The sequence below is a fragment of the Anabrus simplex genome, chromosome 9 (genome assembly GCF_040414725.1).
Source record: "Anabrus simplex isolate iqAnaSimp1 chromosome 9, ASM4041472v1, whole genome shotgun sequence".
NCBI lineage: Eukaryota > Metazoa > Arthropoda > Insecta > Orthoptera > Tettigoniidae > Anabrus > Anabrus simplex.
In genome coordinates this window covers 69,741,155-69,766,410 of record NC_090273.1, presented here as the reverse complement: position 1 = coordinate 69,766,410, position 25,256 = coordinate 69,741,155, and the positions used below count along the sequence as shown (strand labels likewise).

The 25,256-nt window shown below is 41.0% G+C and overlaps 1 protein-coding gene across 1 annotated transcript in view; it reads right to left on the bottom strand.

The window, feature by feature from the left end:
* Positions 1–25,256, bottom strand: part of LOC136880865 (uncharacterized) — a 117,907-nt gene that overhangs the window by 2,576 nt on the left and 90,075 nt on the right. The window contains exon 10 of the mRNA XM_068229154.1: positions 7,520–7,684. Within this exon, the coding sequence (XP_068085255.1) occupies positions 7,520–7,684 (165 nt within the window). The remainder of the gene's footprint in view (positions 1–7,519; positions 7,685–25,256) is intronic.

The window sequence follows — 25,256 nt, the reverse complement described above, 5'->3', positions numbered from 1 at the left end:
GAAGTACAACTAGGCAACCTTCTTCTTCTGCTTCTTGTTTCATAGGATCACGTCATGGGCAGCTTTGTCATGGTTTGGATTTTCTTCTTCTCCTCCCAGAACCTCTTCATCTTCTCTCCCCTTCTTCTGCTGATATTTTCGGTATCCTTTTCTCTTGTCTCACTTCCGTCCAGTCAACCATTCAGTCAGTTGTCCTCAGCAGGTAGTCTCGGCATGCGACCTTAAATCTTGATAAAGAGCTAGTTTCTTTGACATCAGAGGGAAAAAATGGAAGGGGTCCAACACTTCAAAAAGAACAGGTATCGACCAAACAAAGACAAGGGCCACAAAGGACATGATCATGAATGAATTCCTCGGATTTGCAAACTTAAAACCATGGGGGTCAGAAGAGAATAAGAGTTGACCAAGAGGAGGTCAGACAGGATAGATAAAATAGAGGAGACTGACACAAGTGAAAGCGATGCCCAGACTCAGCTAAGGGCCCTGTGGTTGCCAACCCATGCTCCCAATATGAGAGCCCGTGGAGTCCCTTTTAGTCACCTCTTACAAGAGGCAAGGGATACTATGGAAGTTATTCTATTCAGATCAAAAATTAGATGTATGGCTTTTCAGGTGTTTGCTCTATTAACCAGCGTTTCGTCTTAGGTCTGACACTAGACTCATCAGAGTGGGATGTGTCAGACCCTACCCACTGACACTGGGGTGTATGCAGGTGAACTTATCAGAATCCCATTATAAGAGGCAGAGTCTGACAACTGCATACGGGAGATAAAACTCATCCCACTCTGATGAGTCTAGTGTCAGACCTAAGACGAAACGCTGGTTAATAGAGCAAACGCCTGAAAAGCCATACATCTAATTTTTGATCTGAATTTTGATATGCTCTATTGGTGGAAAAATATCTAATTCCCTCCATGGGAACCTAGAATTTCCATTCGGAATTGCTAGGCGGACATTAATTCCAATGTGGAGTTTTATCTCCCGTATGCAGTTATCAGACTGTGCCTCTTATAATGGGCTTCTGATAAGTTCACCTGTGCACACATCACTTCTCCATGCAAGGTCTCCTTTTGTTCGGCCGGGTGACTCCACACCTCTACTATTTCACTCCGCCGATCCCAAACACACATAATGGCCTGACACCTCGTTGGAAGTCGGCCTCCCACCATATATACCTGCATCATCGAAGAAGTCAACCTTGCTCTCTCCGACGACGACATCCAGACTGCGCACCGCAGGACCGGCGTCCATAGTGCCTCATGGCTCTATAATGGCCCCAACCCATCTCCCGATGTACTTCTGTATTTCGCCTTTGAAGACGAACGCAATCGCTTCCAAGCAACCGGAGTGCTCATCCGTGGCTGCCGACACTGAGTGACCTCTACTCCATCATATATATTAGCCCAGTTGCCAGAAGATGAACCTGCTACGCCTGTTACAACTGCTTTGCCCGTTGTAACCTCACCCCCTCCTCCATCGCCACTGTTGTTCGCTAGTCATACCAACCCTGTTACCACCACAACTACTACCACCACCACCATTACCACCACCTCTGCATCCACCTCCCCAACCCACCCTACTACCACTAAAACTCTATCCCATCCTTTACCCCTTATGATGTCTACACTCCCCAACCCTCCCACCACTGATCAACCAAGACCTCATTGTATGACCCCCCCCAGCCACCTGCCGAGGTAACAAGCACTGGGACTTCAACAAACATGGCCAATCCACCATCACCACCACCGTCGCCCAATTGCACTAATAACTACAGCTGTGTTGCTTGCGGTGTGGACCCAAGCATTCCTACTGACGACATCGCTACTCACCTCCGCCAGAAAGGACTACCCGTACAACGAGCGTTTCGGATACACAACGCTGATGGTCCAACATTTTTAGTTCGCCTCCACCTGCCGACGCCCAAAGACGTGAACCGACTCATCACTCATGGGATCCAGTTATATGGCCATCACCGTCGTGTGGAACCCTCCTGTTCGTCTCCCCAACCTCCGACCCAATTACCTCTCCTCGTCGCCGACCCCGGCCAGATCCTCCTCCTTTTTACCCATCTTCCCCAGTTTGTCCTCCCCTTCCTCAAACTGGTTTCATCCCCCCAACCCTCCCAACGTTTGAACCCCTTCGTCTTCTCATCGCTTCTCTTAATCACAAGACAGCCATCCTCCATCTCCTTACCTTGCACCTTTACCCCGGCACTTCCTTCTAAGCTTCATCTCTCCCCCTTACACACCACCTTATCCTTCACACCCTTTCGTAAATCATATATGTATTTATGTATCATGTACTTAGGACTTAAATAAAAGCAATTGTGTAATACCCAGGCATAGGCACAATTCCTCTCCCATCTCCTACCTCTTCATATCCTTTATCCACCTCCTTCTTCCACCACATCTCCCCAACCCGCCCGCATCTCTTGGCCAGAGAGAGGGCGACACCCTCTAGGTGGCCCGCCCCACCCCTTCAGGGTGGGGAATGAAAGCATTTGATAGATAAATAGTTCACCTGCACCCCACAATACGTCGCGTGACCACACTTTTTTCGGCTGGGTGGCCCTCTTCTCATCAGCTACTCAGTTGGCCCAAGAACAACCAAACAGGCAGACGCCTAGTTGGCTGTCGCCTCTTTGCTCCAACATGTACACCTGTCTCATCACTGGCGTGGACATCACCTACAACGACCACTTTATTCTCGCGTATCTTCACAAGTCTGGCTCCTCCATCCACAAAGTTATCCAGGTCCATGATTGTTCCACAAAGCAACCTTCACCGTACGTTCTGGCTTATCTACATCATCCAGATGACCGGGCAGCCCTATTAACCAGCGGCGTGACCATCAACGGCCAACTTCATGTAGTGGTGAATACTCCGGATCCAATCTTACAGCAACTGCATTATAATACTTCAGCCACTCTCAGTATTTACTCCCACTGCTTTCTCCTACCACCCCTACCGCCCTCCACCACCATCTCGTCCACATCCACCACTACTCCTACTACAACTACCGTTGCCTGTACGCCCCCATCCAACTCTCCCCTCACTACCACGACTAGTCACCCTTCTTTAATCATGTTCACATCTATCACCTCCCTCCCTGCTACACTACCTAGTTCCCAATCACCCCCTACTACCCCTCCTGCCGCGACAACAACCACACAGCCTGACTCTCACGGGACGACAGCCGTTGCTACACTAGCTCCTCAGCTTCCATCTCTGAGCTGTGTCCTTCGAGGCGTTAATCCTACCATCACGGAACACGACATATTGGAGGAACTCTATTCGGCAGGCGTCCCGGCACTTTGTGTGTTCCGTATATACAATCATACAATCATGGTTCACCTCCAACTCCCGTCAGATGAAGACGTCCACCAACTCATCACCTCTGGCGTCCGCCTCCGTCGTCGGCACCACCATGTGGAACATTCTCGTTCCCCACCCCGTACTGTGTGTTGTCCTCCTCTCAATTCTCCCAACAATTTTCCTCGTCGCCCTCATCCAGACCCGCCACCCGCCCCACCCCCGCAAGAGGTTTATGTTCCTGCTCCTCAACCAGCACCTTTTCCGCCGTCCCTCCCTATATTAGACCTTCTTCGCCTTCTTGCTACCTCCATTACCAACATCACAACCACCCTCTATTATTTTATGTTGCAACACTTCCCTTGCCCTCCTTTCTCCAAGTTCTCCAACTTTTCACCAAACCCGCAACCTGTACCAACACAATACCTGTAAAATTTTACGACCCTCTATTATCTCATGTCACAATGCTACCCTACTCCTTACTCCACCTTTACGCCGAACCCCTCCTTCGTACCAGCCCAAAATATGTGAACTGATTTGTAACTCTATGTATCAAGTGTCTTTTTCCGATTTGCGCGCCCAAGATACGTCGATATGTAAATAAATTTCTCATCATTCTTCCTCTGGTGTTTGTGGGGGTTTGCCTGCGCGGGATGCTTTGCGGGTCCTCCCTGGGTCCCGGCTTGTTGTCGCGGTGTCCTTGCGCCGGTTCAATAATAAACTCCTTTATACGGCATGTACAACACATACCCCTGACACTATCATTATTCTAGGATCTTTTTCTTTCATATACGGCCAAAGAGCTACACGTTTAACGGGTGGCCCGGCCATACACCACTCTGGTGATGGGAGTGAACTAACCTTGTGAATGAATGAAGTTCACCTGCATACACCCCAGTGTCAGTGGGTAGGTTCTGACACATCCCACTCTGATGAGTCTAGTGTCAGTCCTAAGACGAAACGCTGGTTAATAGAGCAAACGCCTGAAAAGCCATACATCTAATTTTTTATCTGATTTTTGATGTGCTCTATTGGTGGAAAAATATCTGACTCCCTCCATGGGAACCTAGAATTTCCATTCAGTTATTCTATTGCTCGGCCCTTCCCACCCAACAGGGGGGAACAAGATATAGGAAAAAGATCCTCTATAAAAGCAATAAAAACTACAGAAAATCAGTTCTGTAATTACAGAAAGATGATAATATTTGATGTGATGTCCTTTGTTTCTTAGAATAGCTCTACTGTGTTTTGGCATGAATTACATAAGTTTTTTTTTTTTTTTTTTTTTTTTTTTTTTTTTTTTTTTGCTAGCTGCTTTACGTCGCGCCGACACAGATAGGTCTTATGGCGACGATGGGACAGGGAAGGGCTGGAAGTTGGAAAGGGAGCGGCCGTGGCCTTAATTAAGGTACAGCCCCAGCATTTGCCTGGTGTGAAAATGGGAAACCACGGAAAACCATTTTCAGGGCTGACATAAGTTTTAGACAAATACCGGTACTTCTTATTTCTTCATCATGAAGCTATACTTTGATAACAAAACATACATTATAGGTTTGAATATAAAATAGTCTCACAAACAGTATAAGACAAGGCTGAATTTTAGAAAGATATTTACAAGAAAAATGAAATAATTAATATAATATTACAACTCATTCAAACTCTTCTACAACCAGAACAGTCCCAAATGGTCCATCATTTCAAAGCTCAGTTACTAGCATAACTTTTCAGCACGTGTCATTAGTTTATTTCAAGTAATATAAACATTATACAACATTTTGTTCAAGTCTACATCTTATGCTAGATACTCTTCTCTTGGTCCACAGCATGAAAAATGTACTCATTGTCACCACCGATGCCTACATTCTAATAACTTTGCAGAACATCAGATAAACTGTCCTGTTCCGCAGCACCGAGAACCAACAATGAACTCCTCGGTCATTAATGTGTTAACTCCGGAACTGGCAATGTTAAATCTTGTGGTGGCAGCCATATTTGGCAGCTTTTACTTGTCAAAATAAAATACAGATTATCCATAAGGTATGAAATAAATCTACAAAGTTGTATGTATCTATGTAAAGCTCACACACTGAGGGTTGGCGAGCTGACACGAGATTCCATGAATGTTTTGACTAGAAAAATGTACAGCCAGTTCTAAAAGTGTAATTCCTAAATTCAGAATAATAAAATTAACTTAGATATATAGATTGTGAATTATATACTTATAATTCACTAGCAAAACTTTCATCACTCTCACAGGTATATTCTTGAAAATATTACGGAGAATATATTGGCATGCCTTGCTTAGGAGTGACCTCAGGCCACATCGTTATGATAGGTCACTCTAAAGCTGGTCATCATCACTTTCACTTTCCGATATTTGATGTGAAGAAATAACTGAAACACATTCCGAATCTGACTCAGAATCTTTTGGTTCATTCTCAATATCCTAAAGTCGGATCCATCAATTTTTTCCCCCAACAAATTTCACCATACTTCATCACTATTTTCTGTAATGAATATGCCATACTTAAGACACACACTGTACTAACAATAATCAATCATATAACATTATTATTACTATTATTATTATTATTATTATTATTATTATTATTATTATTATTGTTGAGAAAAAATTAGAAATGGCTAGTTACTTTACGTCGCACCGACACGGATAGGTCTTATGGCGACGATGGGACAGGAAAGGCCTAAGAATGGGAAGGAAGCAGCTGTGGCCTTAATTAAGGTACAGCCCCAGCATTTGCCTATTGTGAAAATGGGAAACCACGGAAAACCATCTTCAGGACTGCCGGCAGTGGGATTTGAACCCACTATCTCCCGGATGCAAGCTCACAGCTGCACGCTCCTAACCACTCCCGGTATATTATTATTTTACTAATAATAATAATGTTATTTGCTTTACGTCCCACTAACTACTTTTTAAGGTCTTCGGAGACGCCGAGGTGCCGGAATTTAGTCCCGCAGGAGTTCTTTAACGTGCCAGTAAATTTACCGACACAGCGCTGTTGTATTTGAGCACCTTCAAATACCACCGGACTAAGCCAGGATCGAACCTGCCAAGTTGGGGTTAGAAGGCCAGCGCCTTAACCGTCTGAGCTATTCAGCCCGGCAAAATAATAATAATAATAATAATAATAATAATAATAATAATAATAATAATAATAATAATAATAATAATAATAATAATAATAATTTATTATTTATAATAAATTTATTTATTTATTTATTTATTTGAAGGTTCTACAGTTTAATTCTTATCTGCTCAGTACTTCTTCATTCATTCTGATCGCAGTGTTCTTAGTTCTGCATCATTTCAGTTGAAAATTTGTGATTCTTAAGAAGGGTGGTAATTTTATTCTTGTTCTCTGGATCTGTAATTTCAGATCCCACTGTTCTGAGATTCTCTTGAATTTCTTTGATCCAATGCCCTCCTGTCTTCTTTCCCAGGTTTCTCATCACTCGTTGTCATAAAATCCTGTTTTATGGTAATCATAAGATGTGAAAGAAATAAGAGATTATTTTCTTCTTCATTGTGCCGGTAACTGGATCAGTCTCTTAATAGACAGTTTCATTGGGGAGGATTATCCAGACCTCTTCAACCTGGTACTTTTTATTTATGCAAGTTCTAATAATTCTTCCTTCAGTTTTGAGGAGCTGATCAGTTCTCCTTTCATTTTTAATTTGGAACAAGGTTTTGCAAGTGTAAGTGGTTTTGCTTAAAGTTACAGTTTTGTAGCATTGGATTTTAGTGTCTATTGACAAGCATTTTTTGTTATAAGTTATACATATAAATAAATAACTGGCACCGAATGGAAAACTATGCTATAAAATTAAATAGAACAGCAAAGCAGAACCCATGAAGGTTTGTTTACAAATACTGCAGCAGTGGTGCTCAAACAGATGGTCAGAAAAATGCACTCATTTATTTCCATAAAATTGCGCCCAAAGAGGTTGTTACTATAAATGAAACAACCTATGGCTGCTGTGGAAATAGAGAATGACAAAACATAAACTGTCATGACATCTGTTGAAGAACTGAGGAAATTATATGATGAAATATGAATATATTGAATATTTGACAGTGCCACTACAGCAGGGACCAAAGAGTCGAATATTCAACAGTTTCCAGATCTAGGGGTAATGAGGAGATTAATGCTTATATTACAACTGATACAAGACTGTCGACTTACCGTTATGTTACATTGAGCTCCACTGGGCTTATCACACATGCGGAGCAGGAAGTTGAAGTGAAGGTTAGAAGGACAGTAGTGAACCTCTAAGTGATTGTTCTGACATATGATGTATGTACCACACTGGCCCACAACAGGAAAATACCCATCTGGATGTGGGCACTTCTGAAAAAAAAAAAAAAAAAATTAAAGCCAAATTTACTATTTAATTGTACTTTACCACATTTCTTATAAAGAGATCCAACCAGTTCAAGTAATGGAAAGGAACACATAATAGCTGAAACATAACAGCCCCTCAATGAGAGTTGAAACCTGCCCTCATCATGAGGCTGAGAAGCAGTAATAAGCTTTTCAGCAGCTGAGAAGAGATGATGTAGAGGAACTGAGACTGACGAGGTGAGAGCCCATCTGTTTGAAGATGGCAATGTATAAACATGTGCACAAATAAACTGGTGGTGTTCAGCACGCACATCACGGGCTGTAATGATCATAGGAGTCTGAAATTTCATAAATGTGCTAACTACACAATGTGCTTGCGAATTATGTCACAAAAATGATTAAATCCAAGTCATGCCACCAGGTGAAAGTATGCCGCTGTAAGCAGTGGTAGGATCAGAGAAAAAGATATAAAAGATCAAATGCATGAAAATGGTGATTCTGGCACATTTATTAGGATTTCTGGTTACAAACACTGTTTGAAATAACCTCCCAATTCAGCAAAATGCTACATCCATAACACGGCATGGTCAACAGTTGCACACAGTAAATCGGGTAAAATCAGAGCGACGTATCGTTGTATGCTAGCCTTTAGATCAGGCAGAGACCAGATATGACCAGAAATCACATCGATCTAGATCAGGGGATACTGAAGGTCACACATCTGGAAAATGCCCAGAGATGATGCGGTCGTTACTGAAGGTTCCTCAAAGTAAATTTTTCACCTGGTGAACGACGTGGTGTTTCCCCATCTTGCTTGAAAATAATGGTGTAGTCACAGTTGTGTTCCTGTAAAGCTGTGGAATCACATGTTGCACAAGGAGGTCCCTATAATGTGCAGATGTCGCTGTACACCTATCAGGCCCACGAGGAGTTATCTCCTCAAAGAAGAACGGACCAAGAATGAAGGAGTTTGTAAGACCACACCATACACTCACGTAAGTTGAATGCAATGGTTGTTCCTGCAACAACAAAGGAGCTGACACAACACAATTCTACCGGAAGAACATTTTGATGCTAGTCCCTGAAAATTGCATGTTCTGACTGCTTGCAGCACCATATTTTTGTCTGGTGGCAAGACTTGGAACTAATAATTTTTGTGGCATAATTTGCGAGCGCATTGCTTACTTAGCATATCTATGAAATTTCAGACTCCTACTCTCATTACAGCCTGTGATGTGCCGCGATGAACACCGTCAGTTTAATTGTGGACATTGATGGTTATGAATTTCATGTTTTTGGTCCGTATTGAACTGAGAATAATATATAAGTAATAATAATAACAACAATCCTAAGAAAATGATCTTTGCTCCAATACGGCTGATGATGACCCCTAGATGGGTCGAAACTAGTACCGTGTAATTTATAATTTTGTGAATATATTTTAGTATTGAAAAGGTGGAAACATTTACGTTGTTATTATTATTACTTATATATAATTGTGGACACCTGATACTTTTGTATTTTTATGTTAGTCCCTTTAACTATTGCTCCCTCTTCCCATTCCCTGCCAATCATTGTATTTATCCTATTACAGTACAGTAAAACCTCGTTAAAACATTTCAGCAAGGGACAAGGGAAGAGAATATGTTAAGTGAGAAAACGTACTATTGAGCACATGAATAAAAGCTTTCCAAAAGTGATATGGAAACAATGCTTCATTTTTACATGACTGCATTTTATGTCATGTATGTGCAGGTACAGCAAAACCTATAACTACCATTTCTAAAGATAAACATGAGAGAAGAGTATTAAAAGGTTTGAAAAGCACAAGAGAGCAAGCACAAGAAACCTTTTCCACTAGAAGTTATAAAATAACAACAAAGCAGTGTCGGCTGAGTGAACTTTAGGGCCACATGCACTTCCGGAAGTGGAAATCTTTTTCTTAAATTTTTAGACTTCCTGACAGGGAATTGAACCCATGTCCTTTTGGGTGAACCAAGCATGCCTTTACTGCCTCGGCCAGGCAACCCCTATAAAATTACAACAGTATACTGAAAAATGCAAAAAACCACCAGAAAAACAAATATGAAAAATTTGCAGAAAAGAATTATCAACATATTATTGAGAGTATACTCTTTCTATAACAAATGTTAGTTGAATCCTTCCTCTTTCAGGTCAGGAACACCCTGCTACCGTATGTGACAGTAGACGGTACTACCTGTGACTGTCTTGCCAAGGGTTGGGCGGCCAGTATCAAACCCGACAAACTAAGAAGAATCAACGGCTAAGGGCAGAGGATTTCTTCCTTAGGAGACTTGGTGAAGCCTTTGTGTAGGAAATGACACACAAATTCACCAAAATGCTGCTGCCTTAGAGATGTGACAGGGGACTCCCAATGGCTAAGGGAGATAACCTCAAAAGAAAATCCTCTACAGTGTTAGGCCTAGCAAGTCAGCTGAACATAGTTGATGAGTTTCTTGCTTTCAAAACCAAAACAAGCCTTGGATGTAAAAGTATTAAAATTACCAGACATGACAACAACTCTTCATGCAACTCACGAACTTATGATGGCTAACAAACCGAAGCTCATCGGAGATGCAGGAAGAGATCAAAATTACACAGGAAGAAACAGCTCAGAACTGGAACCCTCAATATCCTCACCCTTATTGGTAAATGCAAAATTGTAGACCTCATGGACAGATGCACACTTGGGATTTTAGGGTTGAGTGAGATGAAATGGAAAGGCACAGGAAAGAAAACCGTATAAAATGGTTATATATTGTACTGGAATGGGAACCCTAATGAAGCTAGAAATGGAGTTGCTTTCATTCTCCACAAAGTTGTTGATGTGCAGGCAGACATCAGTTATATGAGTGACAGAATCATTAAAATGAAATTGCTTGTTGGCCAGGTATTCCATATTATTCTCCAAGTATATGCCCCACAGGCAGGCTGCCCTGCAGATGAAAAAGATCAGTTCCTTGTTGATCTAGAGGACCAAATATAGGAAGACAACATCACAATTATGGGAGACCTGAATGCTCAAGTTGGGACAGATAGGCAAGGCTGCAAAGACATCATAGGCCCCATGGCTATGTTGGCAGAAACCAGGAGGGAGGAAACCTGATAGACTTCTGTGCATGGAATAACTTGAACATACAAAACTCTTGGTTTCAGAAGAGAGACAGACATAAAATCACATGCTACAGTTGGGATGGGAAGCCAAGAACAGTGATAACTATATAATAACTGATAGATGTGCTAGCCAGTTCATCACTGATGTTAAGGTTATTCCAAGTGAAAGTCTTGATGGTGACCACTGGCCATTGTTGCGCACATTGGGAAATGTCCATCTGCAGAATGCCAAGTGCAAGAAAATGCCAAAGATAAAGACCCGGTTGCTAGGAAATGATGGGAAGAAAGAAGAATACCAAATAAAGATCTCAACCAAATTACCAAAAAATGAGGAGTAGAAGAAGAGTGGCTCTCATTCAAGAACACGCTGATTTCAGGAGCAAAATCACTACGTGGAAAGACAAGTGCAATATCCAGGGAGAAAGAAACATCATGGTGGAATGAGAGGGTGAAAACTGATGTGAAAGAAAGAAATGCAGCAAAGAAGAGGCTAGATAACAAAAAACAGAAATCGGGCCACCAAGAAGATGAACTTCAGTACCTGGCACACGAGTACTGGAACAAGAAGCTATTTGTGAAGCGACTGGTTAAAGAAAAGGAAAACTGCTGGGACGAGTTAACTAACAGGCTAAAAAGAAGACTGTGAAAGTAAAAGGAAGTTGCTTTATAGAGTAGTCAAGAACAGGAGAAGTGAGCATGGCAATATCCTTGCACTGGAGATACTGTAGATGACACGAACCTGGTGAAAACAGATCAAGGCATCAGAGAAAAAATGAAGAACTACTTCAATACTTAATTAAATGGAGAAAGTCTTCAAAATGATACCACTGAAAACTGCAGCTTAAGTGCAAGTGATGGAGCACAACATCAGCTAACATGGCTAGAAGTGGACTCTCAACTGAAGAACATGAGAAATGCTAAAATCCCAGGGTTTGATGGCCTCACTGCTGACATGGTAAAGGCAGCTGGAACATAAGGCATACAATGGTTGTATAGAGTACTCTCTGTCATCTGGGAAGAGAACAGGATACCAGACGACTGGTGAAAGGTATCATTACCCTCCTGTATAAAAAGGGAGACAGGAAGAAATGCAGAAATTAAACTTGCAGATGATCTTCTGATCTGGGGAGAAATTGAAGAAGAAGTACAGGAGAAACTAAATCTTTGGAATGGCAAGTTTAAAGAATATGGACTAAACATCAGTAAAACAAAAACTGTTGAAATGGTTGAAATGACTATGAACAGAAAAAGCACAGATTCAAAAATTTTCCTTGAGGGACCTGTATTAGAGTCTGTTTCTAACTTCAAATACCTTGGAAGTATCATTTCAAAAAATAATGCAGTACACCAAGAAACACTTAATGACTCAGAAAGCTTCTGAATTTTATTTTCAAGTGAGATATTTACTGTGGGATGATAAAATACTCCAGAAAGCAAAATTGACCATGTTTTATACCTACTTCATTGCTATTCTCACATACGAACTCGAAACATGTACCCTGCATAATAAGGCAACAGAAATGAACTTCATCAGAACAATGAACAAAAGGACCAGGAAGGACAAGATTTTAAATGAAGCAAACAGGAAGGAGGCTGGCATCAAAATACCTGTTACCAAGCTTTTAGGAAGACACAGGCTACAATGGTTTGGACATGTTATGAGGATGGACGGAACAAGAACACAAAAGGGGTTACTTTGACAGAGAAGTGAAAGGGGAGAGGCCAGTTGGGAGATCAAAGAATCGATGGATAGACACAGAGGTCAGCAAAATGAATGCCAAGTGGGAGGATATAGAGGAACAGAAACTATACTTTGACATGAAGAAGTGACGAGCCCTTGTACATCACACCTGGGAAACAAGAGCTGTAAAATGATGATGATGATGATGATGATGATGATGATGATGATGATGATGATGAAGATGGGGAGTTGAAGCGTTGGTTTTTAATGTCTGGCCCACTTAAATCTGCTATGGTAATGGAGTAAACCATACAGCCAGTGTCTCCACGCCGAGTGTTGGGCAGCGGTAAATAGCTTGACCCACTCTAAGGACCAACGGCTACGGGCGGAGGAGTCTTTATAGAAGGGAAATGGGCCCTCAGAGAGGAAATGCCACTGGAACCGCATATCAACTGAAGCGTCTGTACTCCAGAGAAGCAGCTACAAAAGGCATCTGTTCTCCATGTTATGAGTGGCCTACAAGTTTCGGCTGGCAGTAGCTCTAAAATGCCTTTCGGAGTGGTGAACTCATTGTAATAAAAGCGTATATGATGACAAGTGTACTGAAGCCTAAGAAATTGTTAGGGTGTTCCCCACAAGCAACATGCAGTTCTTGTGATGCTGGGAGAAATGTGAGAAATGGGCGACCAGTAGGGATGGCAACGATTTATCGGTTTTTATGAAATACCGATATTTTCCTTTCGATTTATCGATATATCGATATCGAAATTTTGATTCGATTTATCGAATAATATATCGGTTTTTCCATTAATATATCGTTTTTCTTTGAATTATTATTTTCATTAACAACATCCGCACTAGAGAACGCCGATAATTCTGCAAGAGATGGTGCTAGTGAAGGTGGAATTGCAACCTGGAAATATCCAATCTAATCAATACCTTGCTCTGAGCCTCTGGTAGGCCGGACTATAATTCGAATACAAACGATGGAATATGTAACACAGTTGCCTCCGCATGGCAGTTTACACAGCGCGAAATACGTTCTAGTTCTAGAGTCACCGCTAGACTTCGTGTTAGCCCTCCACCATTTAACAACACAGACTATATGGAAACTGTGAAGGAAAAAGGTAAGTTTAGATGAGATAAGCCTTAAAATTCATTATAAAAGGGGTTGATTTGTGTATTCAGCTTGTGATGAGTATATGGTTTATATTTAAACGTAAAGTTATGAAAATAGAAGCCTCCGCGAGTCAGGTGGCAGCGCGCCAACTTCTCACCGCTGGGTTTCGTGGTTCAAAACCCGGTCACTCCATATGAGATTTGTGCTGGACCGGTTTTTCTCCGGGTACTCCGGTTTTTCCTGCCATCTTTCATTCCAGCAACACTCTCAAATATCATTTCATTAATCATTGCCCCAGAGGAATGCGACAGGCTTCGGCAGCCGGGAAATTTCCTATTCTCGTCGCTAGATGGGGCTTAATTCGTTCCATTGCTGACCCGGTCAAATGACTCTAAACAGGCTGTGGATTTACATTAAGAAAATGTTTTGTGCATATTGATAAATATACAAGAGCCGAGAGAGTATTTATTGTAAACATTCTATTCACAAGATGTTTATTGCGCGTGATAAACAATGGTTTATTGCTGTGCACCATTCTGCAAAAGTAAACTTCAGAAAGATAGTGGCATTTATTTCCACGAGCAAATGTGGAACTACGAGAAAAATGGGTCTTAATTATGTCATGTCGCGGTGACGAGAAAAATAGCATGTGGCAACCTTCCTCGAAGTCTGTAGTATGTAGTGAACATTTTGAAAGCACGTGTTTTAGCATTTCTACTAAAACTAGTCGCAATCAATGCCAACACTTTTTTTCAGGGTATTTGCATGGCAAGACTAGGTTACGTACTAATACTAAAATGTTTTAATTCCTCCCCTGAAGGAGGAGGCGGGCCTCTTAGATGGTGACGCTGTCTGTGAGGCCGGGAGATTTGTTACGGCGAAGGAGATGCTCGGAGATGGTGAGGGGGTTGGCGGCCGTGGCCTATACTAGGAACCCTCCCAGCATTTGCCTTATTGCAGGAGAATGGAAAACCACGTAAAACCATTCTCAGGAAAACCGACAGTGGAGACCAGCCGTGAGGTCCAGCCCTGTCCAGTCTACCGAATACAGAGACGAAGAGCCACCCTTCCTCTGCTCGGTTGGCCGGTCGGAGTGCAGAGCTGTTGGACCACGGACCAGCCGTGGCCACTTGTGGGCCGAGACCCACTCTGCATTCATCGACGAAGGCTCTGTGAATACTGCAGTGTTTTAAAATATACTATGAAGTATTTTCATTTTTATTAGGATGTGTACTTTCCGGTTGCAATTATACTACCTGATTCGTATGAGCTCATCTTGAATTACTTGGTGATACGTTTATTTTTCTTCATTAAACGTCATAGAAATATCACTTTCCTACTCAAAACGCAATGTTTTATATTTGTAATGTGCTTTTATGTGCAAGTTATTATCGTAATGCCAATTGGAATCGTGCTGAGGAATGGAGGGAAAACCTCACATCCAGCGGTGATATTTGAACTGCTGCTACTTTGTCAATTTAGTACTTGAAGAGACCGTGCATGCTGAGGCCTTTACTTATCTCGTAGGCATCGATAACACCTAGGGACGTTCCGATATAATAAATATCGATATTTCATTCGATATCGACATGCCGATATTATCCTACTATCAAAACAAAATAGCGATATATCTCGATATAAAATTATTTCTTTTCCAAAATACAAGGATTTGAAATTATATTGAAGTTCTATAAATCGGGGATCTATTAACAATATGCAACTTGTTTGAAGACATCAAGAAATATTTAATTTGTTTGTATCTATCTGTACATAATACTGAATGATTAAAACTTTTAATTTGTTTGTATATAATTCCGAATTTGATTGATTCCTTACTTTATAAGGTAAGGCGGCAGCTAAGAATTTAAGTCCATTAAAATGTGCAGCATGCTTGAAGCCATCAACAATGTTTTGATTTGTTCGAATCTGCTTCTATGTATTACTAAATGATTGGAACATTTCATTTGATTTTATGTCATTCTGAATCTGGTTTGCACGTAAATTTGAATGTTTCAACAAAACAGTTAACCAAGAGACGTAAGCGTGGTAAGACCTCTGTAGTGTAGTGGTTAGTGTGGTTAGTTGCCACCCCCGGAGGCCCGGGTTCGATTCCCGGCTCTGCCACGAAATTTCAAAAGTGGTACGAGGGCTGGAACGGGGTCCACTCAGCCTCGGGAGGTCAAATGAGTAGATGTGGGTTCGATTCCCACCTCAGCCATCATCGAAGTGGTTTTCCGTGGTTTCCCACTTCTCCTCCAGTCGAATGCCGGAATGGTACCTAAGTTAAGGGCCACGGCCGCTTCCTTTCCTCTTCCTTGTTTATCCTATCAATGCAATGATAAAACCATAAATACTTGCACGGTAGATGCTGCATCATATTCTTAACTATTTTCAGCCATTTCTACTAATTTACGAGGTTTATATGAACATCAAGCATTACTGACACTACTTCTTTCACTCTAAAAAAGCTATTTATTCAGGATCTATGCCTCGACTGCTGTCTTGTGGCTGCGGGTGAATGAAAATTTGTGTTATGGAAGTATAACCCTAGCAACCGTGCAGGCTAGTGGTCATCTGAAATTAGCAGCCGTTGATGGATAATTAAACCGCGAATTCCAGTAGCAAGATAAACTCAACCAACCAGTCGCGTGCACAGGCAGAATAAACCAATATTGATATATATGCATTGAGATCTGGTGATGATATTGTAGTTACTCTTGGGTTACGATATATCGATATCGCTTGAATATACCGATATATTATGTGCAATAAATATCAATTATCGAATATAAGTTTTCAATATATCGAAATATCGATATATCGGTATTTTTTTTAAAACTGCCATCCCTAGCGACCAGCAACCAAATACATCAAGATAGCGACCATCAATGTAGTCAGATCAAAAATTAGATGGATGGCTTTTCCGGCGTTTGCTCTATTAACCAGCGTTTCGTCTTAGGTCTGACACTAGACTCTTCAGAGTGGGATGTGTCAGACCCTACCCACTGACGCTGGGGTGTATGCAGGTGAACTTATCAGAAGCTTATTTATGAAGCACAGTCTGATAACTGCATACGGGAGATAAAACTCCACAATGGAATCTCCCGAGAGATAAGTTCACCTGCATACACCCCAGCGTCAGTGGGTACGGTCTGACACATCCCACTCTGAAGAGTCTAGTGTCAGACCTAAGACGAAACGCTGGTTAATAGAGCAAACGCCGGAAAAGCCATCCATCTAATTTTTGATCTGATTTTTGATATGCTCTATTGGTGGAAAAGAATCTAATTCCCTCCCTGGGAACTTAGAATTTCCATCAATGTAGTGACACTAACCGGGAAAGTGGAAGAAATTGTAGATTTTATGGTTGACAAAGATATAGCATTGCTGGGAATCAGTGAGACCAAATGGAAAGGAAAATGGGAGAAGAAACTAAAGGAAGGATACACCTTATACTATAGTGGAGTAAGAGAAACCAAAAACAGTGTAGGTCTCATAATTAGAGAAGAACTAAAAGAATACCTAGAATTGGTGGAAAACATAAATGACAGGTTGAATAAGGTCAGATTGAGACTTGAAACTGGTGTTACAGATATAATTCGAGGGTATGCTCCACAAACAGGGAATACAGATACAGATCTAGAGGAATACCTTGAACATCAGGAAGGCCATGTACAGGACAAACAAGTTGTGATCACAGGAGACATGAATGCCCAAGGAGGTTAGGAAAGAAAATGAGATGAAGAGATTATAGGACCATTTGGATATGGGAAGAGAAACAAGGCTGGAGATATTTTGGAAAATTTTTAGAAGAAATGAGCTGATCATTGGTAACACATGGTTTTGAAGGAAAAACAGTCAGATAACAAGATATAGCTGGGATAACAAAATTAAAACTATGATAGATTACATTTTGGTCGAGAAATGTAACAGGAAAGTGTTGGTAGATATAACAGCCTTCCCAAGTGAATCTTTTGAAGGAGACACAGAGTTGTGATAGCTAAGTTAAAGATTAGAAAGACACAAAAAATGACTGAGATTAGGCAAAGAAAACTAAGGGTGTGGAAAAAGCAGGAGAAGGAAATAAATGAAGAGTTCCAGACACAAATTAAAACAAGTATACCTAAGGAAGACATTGGAAGGTTCGAAGAAGAATGGGTGTACTTTAAAACAGTCATGGTGGAGTCTGCAGAAAAGACCTGTGAAAGAGTACCAGGAAGGAAGAATGATCCAGAAATGTCCTGGTGGAATGACAGGGTAAAAGATATAGTTAAATGGAAGAAACAAGCTTGGAAAAAATGGCTGAAAACAGAAGAACAGAATGCAAAACAGAATACAGGCACTGCTAGAAGGAGTGCTCCAAGGTGGTTCAAGAAGACAAAAAGAAATGTTGGCAAAAGTTCACTGAATCTCTGCAGGAAGATACTACCAGAAGCAAAAAGATCTTATTCCAGTCGATAAAAGAAAAAAGAAAAACCCAAGTGAAGGTGCTAACTTCATTAAAAATGAACAGGAGGAAGTGATGACACAGAAGCAGGATATATTGCAGAGGTGGGGTAAATACTTTGAACAGCTTTACAATGTGCAAAAGGAGAAATCGAGGAACCAGATTTATTGCAGATGGAAGATAAGGAAAACAAAGTGTCCATGGCAGAGATTGAGAAGGCCACTAAAAGGATGAAACAGGGCAAGGCAGCTGGAATTGACGAGTTCACCATAGAAATGATAATAGCAGCAAGAGCAGTTGGTCTACAGTGGTTGTATAGACTCTTCAGAGTGATATGGAGAGAAAAGAATGTTCCAAAAGAGTGGACGAAAGGGGTCATTACACCAATTTTCAAGAAAGGAGACAGGAAGTAATGTGAAAATTACAGAGGAGTGACACTGATACCTCATACAGCTAAGATCCTTGAAAGAATCTTGGATAAATAAATAAGAGACAGAGTAGAGGGAAAATTGGCAGAACACCAGTATGGATTCAGAAGAGGCAGGTCCACATTTGATCCAATATTTACACTGAATCTAATGATGGAAAAGTAATGGGAATATAGAAAGGACATGGTAGTAATGTTTCTAGATATTGAAAAGGCATACGACACTGTCCCAAGAGATTTGGTATGGAATACATTGACAGAGGCACAGATTGGGAATGAAACAATGCAGATGGTAATAGCATTGTATCAAAATTGCGAAAGCTGTATTAGAACCAAAGTGGGTCAAACTGGATGGTTCAGTGTTGAGACAGGCTTAAGACAGGGAAGTGTATTGTCTCCCTTACTCTTCATTATCATCATGGATAGAATTCTACATAATGTCAAGGAGAAGGTAACAGATAGGGAGCATCTTAGAGCCAATCCTATAAATGGTGTGGTGCCCATACCTATGTGAGTCCCAGAGGACACTGTACCGATGTGTAATGTCTGGTAAAGGGTCCCTGCTAAGGGTAACGAGTGAAGACCTCAACGGCAGCAAAAGCGGAGAATATGATTCGGTACGGTGGAGTTGGCAGAGGAGGCAACCCATTCCTCTCGGGGTAGTGCAGATGGAAACCACTGCCTTGTGGGATGAGGAGGGATCCTCAAAGGCTAAGGGAGTAAACCCCAAAAGAAAATCCTCAATTATGTTAGGCCTAGCAAACCAGTAAAAGAGCTTATTTGTAGTTGCTTTCAAAACACATGAGAGTCTCGGAAAACATTTATCAACTAAATTAAGATACCAGCATGAGCAGACTCATGTCGGGGATGATGGTTTACGGCCTGATAATAGACACGGTCTTGCGAAAATGCAAAAATCTCGGAGGAGACTAACACAGATTGGGAACATCAAATTAGTCTCACAGGAAAATGTGAAGGACTAGTGGACCTCATGGAAAGGAGGAAATTAATGATACTGGGGCTGAGTGGAACCAAATGGAGAGGGAAAGGAATGAAGAAATTAAGAAAACAGTATACACTATATTGGCATGGAAATGACAAAGAGATGAGGAATAGTGTTGGTTTCATCATGAGTAAAGATCTAGAAGGAGTCGCTGACATTCAGTATGTTAGTGAGAGAGATATAAAGGTAACTGTGCAAGTACGGAAAGAAAAACTAACTTTAGTACAGGTGTATGCATGGCAAACTGGATGTTGTCAAGAGGATAAGAACCAGTTTCTTGATGATTTGGAAAAAGTTATTAGTAAAGAGAGAGTAATCATTATACGAGATCTGAATGCACAGATTGGGACAGATAGAACAGGATATAAGAACATAATGGGACCTCATGGATATGGTGGACAAAATATGAGGAATGTATGAGGAATGGGTTGGTGGTGAATAATAGTTGGTTCAAGAAGAGACAGAGCCGTAACATGATACAGTTGGGATGGACTACAAAGGACTGTAATTGATTATGTCATCTCAGATGAAGAAAGGAGCAAAATGGTAACAAATGTCAGAGTAATACCCAGCGAGAGCCTTGACAGAGACCACTGTCTATTAGCAGCGAACCTGAGAAACTTCTATGTGCCAAAAGTACAGAACACAACAATGCCAAAAATCAAAGTATAGGAACTCCAGAAAACAGATAAGAGAACTGAGTATCAGAACTGGATAAAAACCCTGTTACCAAGAGATGAAAGGAAAAATGGAGAGGCAGAATGGACCAGCCTAAGGGACACATAGGTTAAGGAAGCAACTTAAGTATGAAAACAAGGGAGAAGGAAACACCGTGGTGGAATGAAAGAGTGAGAGCAGCAATCAGGCAAAGAAATCTCTTGTGGAAAGAAAGGGATCGGGAGAAAAATAAACCAGTACTTACTAGAGGCGAGGCAAAGATCAGAAACTTGAACAATTATACCGTAACAAGAAACTGGACGTTAAAAGAAAAGTTACAGAAGAAAAGACCAAGGCATGGAATATAGTCACTCATAAACTGGAGGAAAATAGCAGAGGCAATAAGGAACTACTGTATAGTGTTATCAGAGGTAAAAGGAAACCAATGAATACCATAAAAGCACATGAAGATGAAAATGGAAATCTGGTTAGGACAGGAAGTGACATGGGAGAAGTGCTGAAGAACCATTTCAACCATCTACGTTACTGAATAGACCAGTTCAAGTACAAAATACAGAACTAGAAAGCCAGGCCTACAAAGAAGAACCTCCCATGACCTGGACAGGAATTGAGGCAGCCTTAAAATCTATGCCTAAAGGAACATCTTCAGGTGCAGAGGAAATGAATGTGGACATGATAAAGGCAGCAGGCATCCAGGGTATACAATGGCTGCACAGAGTACTAAATGCCTTATGGATAGACAAAATACCTGCAGATTGGAGCAAGGGCATAGTAATTCCCCTGTTTAAGGAAGGCAGCAGATGGAAACCCACCAACTATACAGGAATAACACTGCTGTCTCATGGGCTAAAAATTCTAGAGAAGATCATAGAAAGGAGATTGAGAACCATCATTGAACCACAGTTAGAGGAGGTGCAATATGGATTCATAAGTAACAGATCAGATCAGATTTTTAGCACCCGCATGCGTAGGGAAAAGTATAGGGAGAAAGGCAAGAACCTGGTCATTGTATTCCTGGATATATAAAAGGTCTATGATAGTGTTGTAAGAGATAAGATCTGGGAATGCCTGAGGAAAAGAAATGTGCCTGAAGGACTGGTAAGGGGAATTCAGATGTTGTACAAAAACTGTACTAGCTGTGTACAAATTGGGGAAGGTTGATCATCATGGTTTGAGACCAAGAGTGAAGTTCAGCAAAGAAGTGCACTGCCCCACTACTGTTCATCACTGTTATGGACAATATAATGAAGAACGGCAAGGAAAAGTTAGGTGAACTAAATGCAGTGGCTTTTGCTGATGGATATCATGATTTGGGATGAAACAGAAGAGGAAGTACAGACCAGACTCAATGTATGGAAATCCCAGTTCCAGGAATATAACCTCAACATCAGCAAGACCAAGACTGTAGTGAGGGCAGTCAACAGAGAAGGGCATCCAGCAAGTGTAAAACTAGGACACCACCAGCTAGTTTTCCTCACCTTGGAAGTGTAAAGATGGGAAAACGTGAACATCTTGGTGGAATGATGAAGTGAGAGCAGCTTGTAAACTTAAAAAGAAGGCTTATCAGAAATGGTTCCAAACAAGGGACGAGACAGACAGGGCTTTGTACGTAGATGAAAGAAACAGAGCAAAACAAATAGTTGTTGAATCCAAAAAGAAGTTGTGGGAAGATTTTGGTAATAACCTGGAAAGGCTTGGTCAAGCAGCAGGAAAACCTTTCTGGACAGTAATAAAGAATTTTAGGAAGGGAGGGAAAAAGGTAATGAACAGTGTTTCGAGTAATTCAGGTGAACTCATAATAGATCCCAGGGAATCACTGGAGAGGTGGAGGGAATATTTTGAACATCTTCTCAGTGTAAAAGGAAATCATCCTGGTGGCATTGCAAACAGCCAAGGAGGAGGAGGAAAATTATGTTGGTGAAATTATCCTTGAGGAAGTGGAAAGGATGGTAAATAAACTCCATTGTCATAAAGCAGCAGGAATAGATGAAATTAGACCTGAAATGGTGAAGTATAGTGGGAAGGCAGGGATGAAATGGCTTCATAGAGTAGTAAGATTAGCATGGAGTGTTGGTAAGGTACCTTCAGATTGGACAAAAGCAGTAATTGCACCTATCTATAAGCAAGAGAACAGGAAGGATTGCAACAACTATCGAGGTATCTCATTGATTAGTATACCAGGCAAAGTATTCACTGGCATCTTGGAAGGGAGGGTGTGATCAGTCATTGAGAGGAAGTTGGATGAAAACCAGTGTGGTTTCAGACCACAGAGAGGCTGTTAGGATCAGATTTTCAGTATGCGCCAGGTAATTGAAAAATGCTACGAGAGGAATAGGCAGTTGTGTTTATGTTTCGTAGATCTAGAGAAAGCATATGACAGGGTACTGAGGGAAAAGATGTTCGCTATACTGGGGGACTATGGAATTAATGGTAGATTATTAAAATCAATCAAAGGCATTTATGTTGACAATTGGGCTTCAGTGAGAATTGATGGTAGAATGAGTTCTTGGTTCAGGGTACTTACAGGGGTTAGACAAGGCTGTAATCTTTCACCTTTGCTGTTCGTAGTTTACATGGATCATTTGCTGAAAGGTATAAAATGGCAAGGAGGGATTCAGTTAGGTGGAAATGTAGTAAGCAGTCTGGCCTATGCTGACGACTTGGTCTTAATGGCAGATTGTGCCGAAAGTCTGCAGTCTAATATCTTGGAACTTGAAAATAGGTGCAATGAGTATGGTATGGAAATTAGCCTCTCAAAGACTAAATTGATGTCAGTAGGTAAGAAATTCAACAGAATTGAAAATGTCAGATTGGTGATACAAAGCTAGAACAGGTCAATAATTTCAATTATTTAGGTTGTGTGTTCTCCCAGGATGGTAATATAGTAAGTGAGACTGAATCAAGGTGTAGTAAAGCTAATGCAGTGAGCTCGCAGTTGCAATCAACAGTATTCTGTAAGAAGGAAGTCAGCTCTCAGACGAATCTATCTTTACATTGGTCTGTTTTCAGACAAACTTTGCTTTACGGGAACAAAAGCTGGGTGGACTCAGGATATCTTATTCATAAGTTAGAAGTAACAGACATGAAAGTAGCAAGAATGATTGCTGGTACAAACAGGTGGGAACAATGGCAGGAGAGTACTTGGAATGAGGAGATAAAGGCTAATTTAGGAATGGACTCGATGGATGAAGCTGTACGCATATACTGGCTTCGGTGGTGGGGTCATGTGAGGCGAATGGAGGAGGGTAGTTTAACTAGGAGAATAATGGACTCTGTCCAGAGAAGTACAGGTAGACCGAGACAATGATGGTTAGACTCAGTTTCTAGCGATTTAAAGATAAAAGGTTTAGAACTAAATGAGGCCACAACACTAGTTGCAAATCAAGGATTGTGGCAATATTTAGTAAATTCACAGAGGCTTGCAGACTGAACGCTGAAAGGCATAACAGTCTATAATGATAATGTATGTATGTATGTATGTATGTATGTATGTACTGTCCGCACACTTTATCTTGATGCATTTGTGTACGGGGTGTAGAGTAAGGAGGGAGCTGTCCCGGTATCGATAGTGCTGCCTGGTGCTGCCAACTGAATGAAAATGAAATCTGAATTGAATCGAGAATATGATCGATCGATATGAAATTTCTAAACCGTTATCATCTTAAGCCAACAACTATGTCACATACACATTATATAACATTATAAAACATATCTCTCGATGCGAATCTTGTTCCTAGCATGAATTCTATACTTTGACTTTGATGTGTAAACAACAACAGTACCAGTACGTAAAGTTTACGCCAGATGTCGCACAACGATGCTTAAGCGATTCATAGTTTGTGTTTCAAAGGTTGCCAGTATGAATCTCGAAGATCGCCGAGGTCGACCGATTCAGCACTAGGATGTAAATGCACCAAGATAAAGTGTGCGGATAGTATGTATGTATGTATGTATGTATGTATGTATGTATGTATGTATGTATGTATGTATGTATATATGTATGTATGGAAGCGTAATTTCCAGTAATAATTTGGCCAGAAAGGAAATTACAAACAGAGTGCGAAAGGGATCAGAATTCTACCATCAAGTAAGAACACTTCTATGAGATGACATGATTTCAAAACCAGAAAAACTGATGATGTTTAACAGCTATTTCATACCAATATTGACCTATGGTATTGATGCGTGCACCCTCACAAAAAGAGATTCATCAAGACTGCAAGCATCAGAGATGAAATTTCTTAGATCCACCATTGAGAAGACCAAGTTGGACAAATTAAGAAATGAGGAGTTGAGGAAAGAAGCCAGAATAAAGACATCCCTATTAGACTGAATCAGCACATACAGACTACAGTGGTACAGGCATGTGATGCGGATGGAGCCTACAAGAACAGCCAGAATAAATTTGGAAAGACAGGTGGAGGGAAAAAGATCTTCAGGAAGACCAAAAACCCGATGGATGGAATGATCAAGATTGATCTAGTTACCGGAGGATGGACAGTAAATGATGTTCTCCATGACAAGTTGTATATGGACAGGTGGAAGTGGAAGTGGAAGTGGAAGTGGAAGTGGAAGTGGCTCATTAACGGTACCCGGGAAACTGTAACTGTACAATGATGATGATGATGATGATGATGATGACGATGATGTCAAGGAGAAGATGATGGGCGAGCAAGTAAAGTCTATGCTCTTTGATGATTACATTGTAGTTTGGGGAGATAATAAAGAGGAAGTTGATTTATGGAATCAGGCGATAAGAAATATTGGAATGAAGATTAGTACTGCGAAAAGCAAGACTGTTCATGACGAGAAGTAACAGAAAAGCCAGGGGAATGATAAGAATAGGAAATGAACCTCTTGAAGTAGTGAAAATATTTAAATATTTGGGCAGCATGATGTCACAAGATGGAAATTTGGATGGAGAAATTAATTTAAGAATACAGCAGTCTGCAAGTTTCTATCAGTGTGTGAGGGACATTGTATGGAACAAAGATGTGCCAATGAAGTCCAAGAAGGTTTTATACTCATCCTATTATAAATCTGTACTGACCTATGCTTCAATAACGCTGACTAAGAGGAACAAAAGT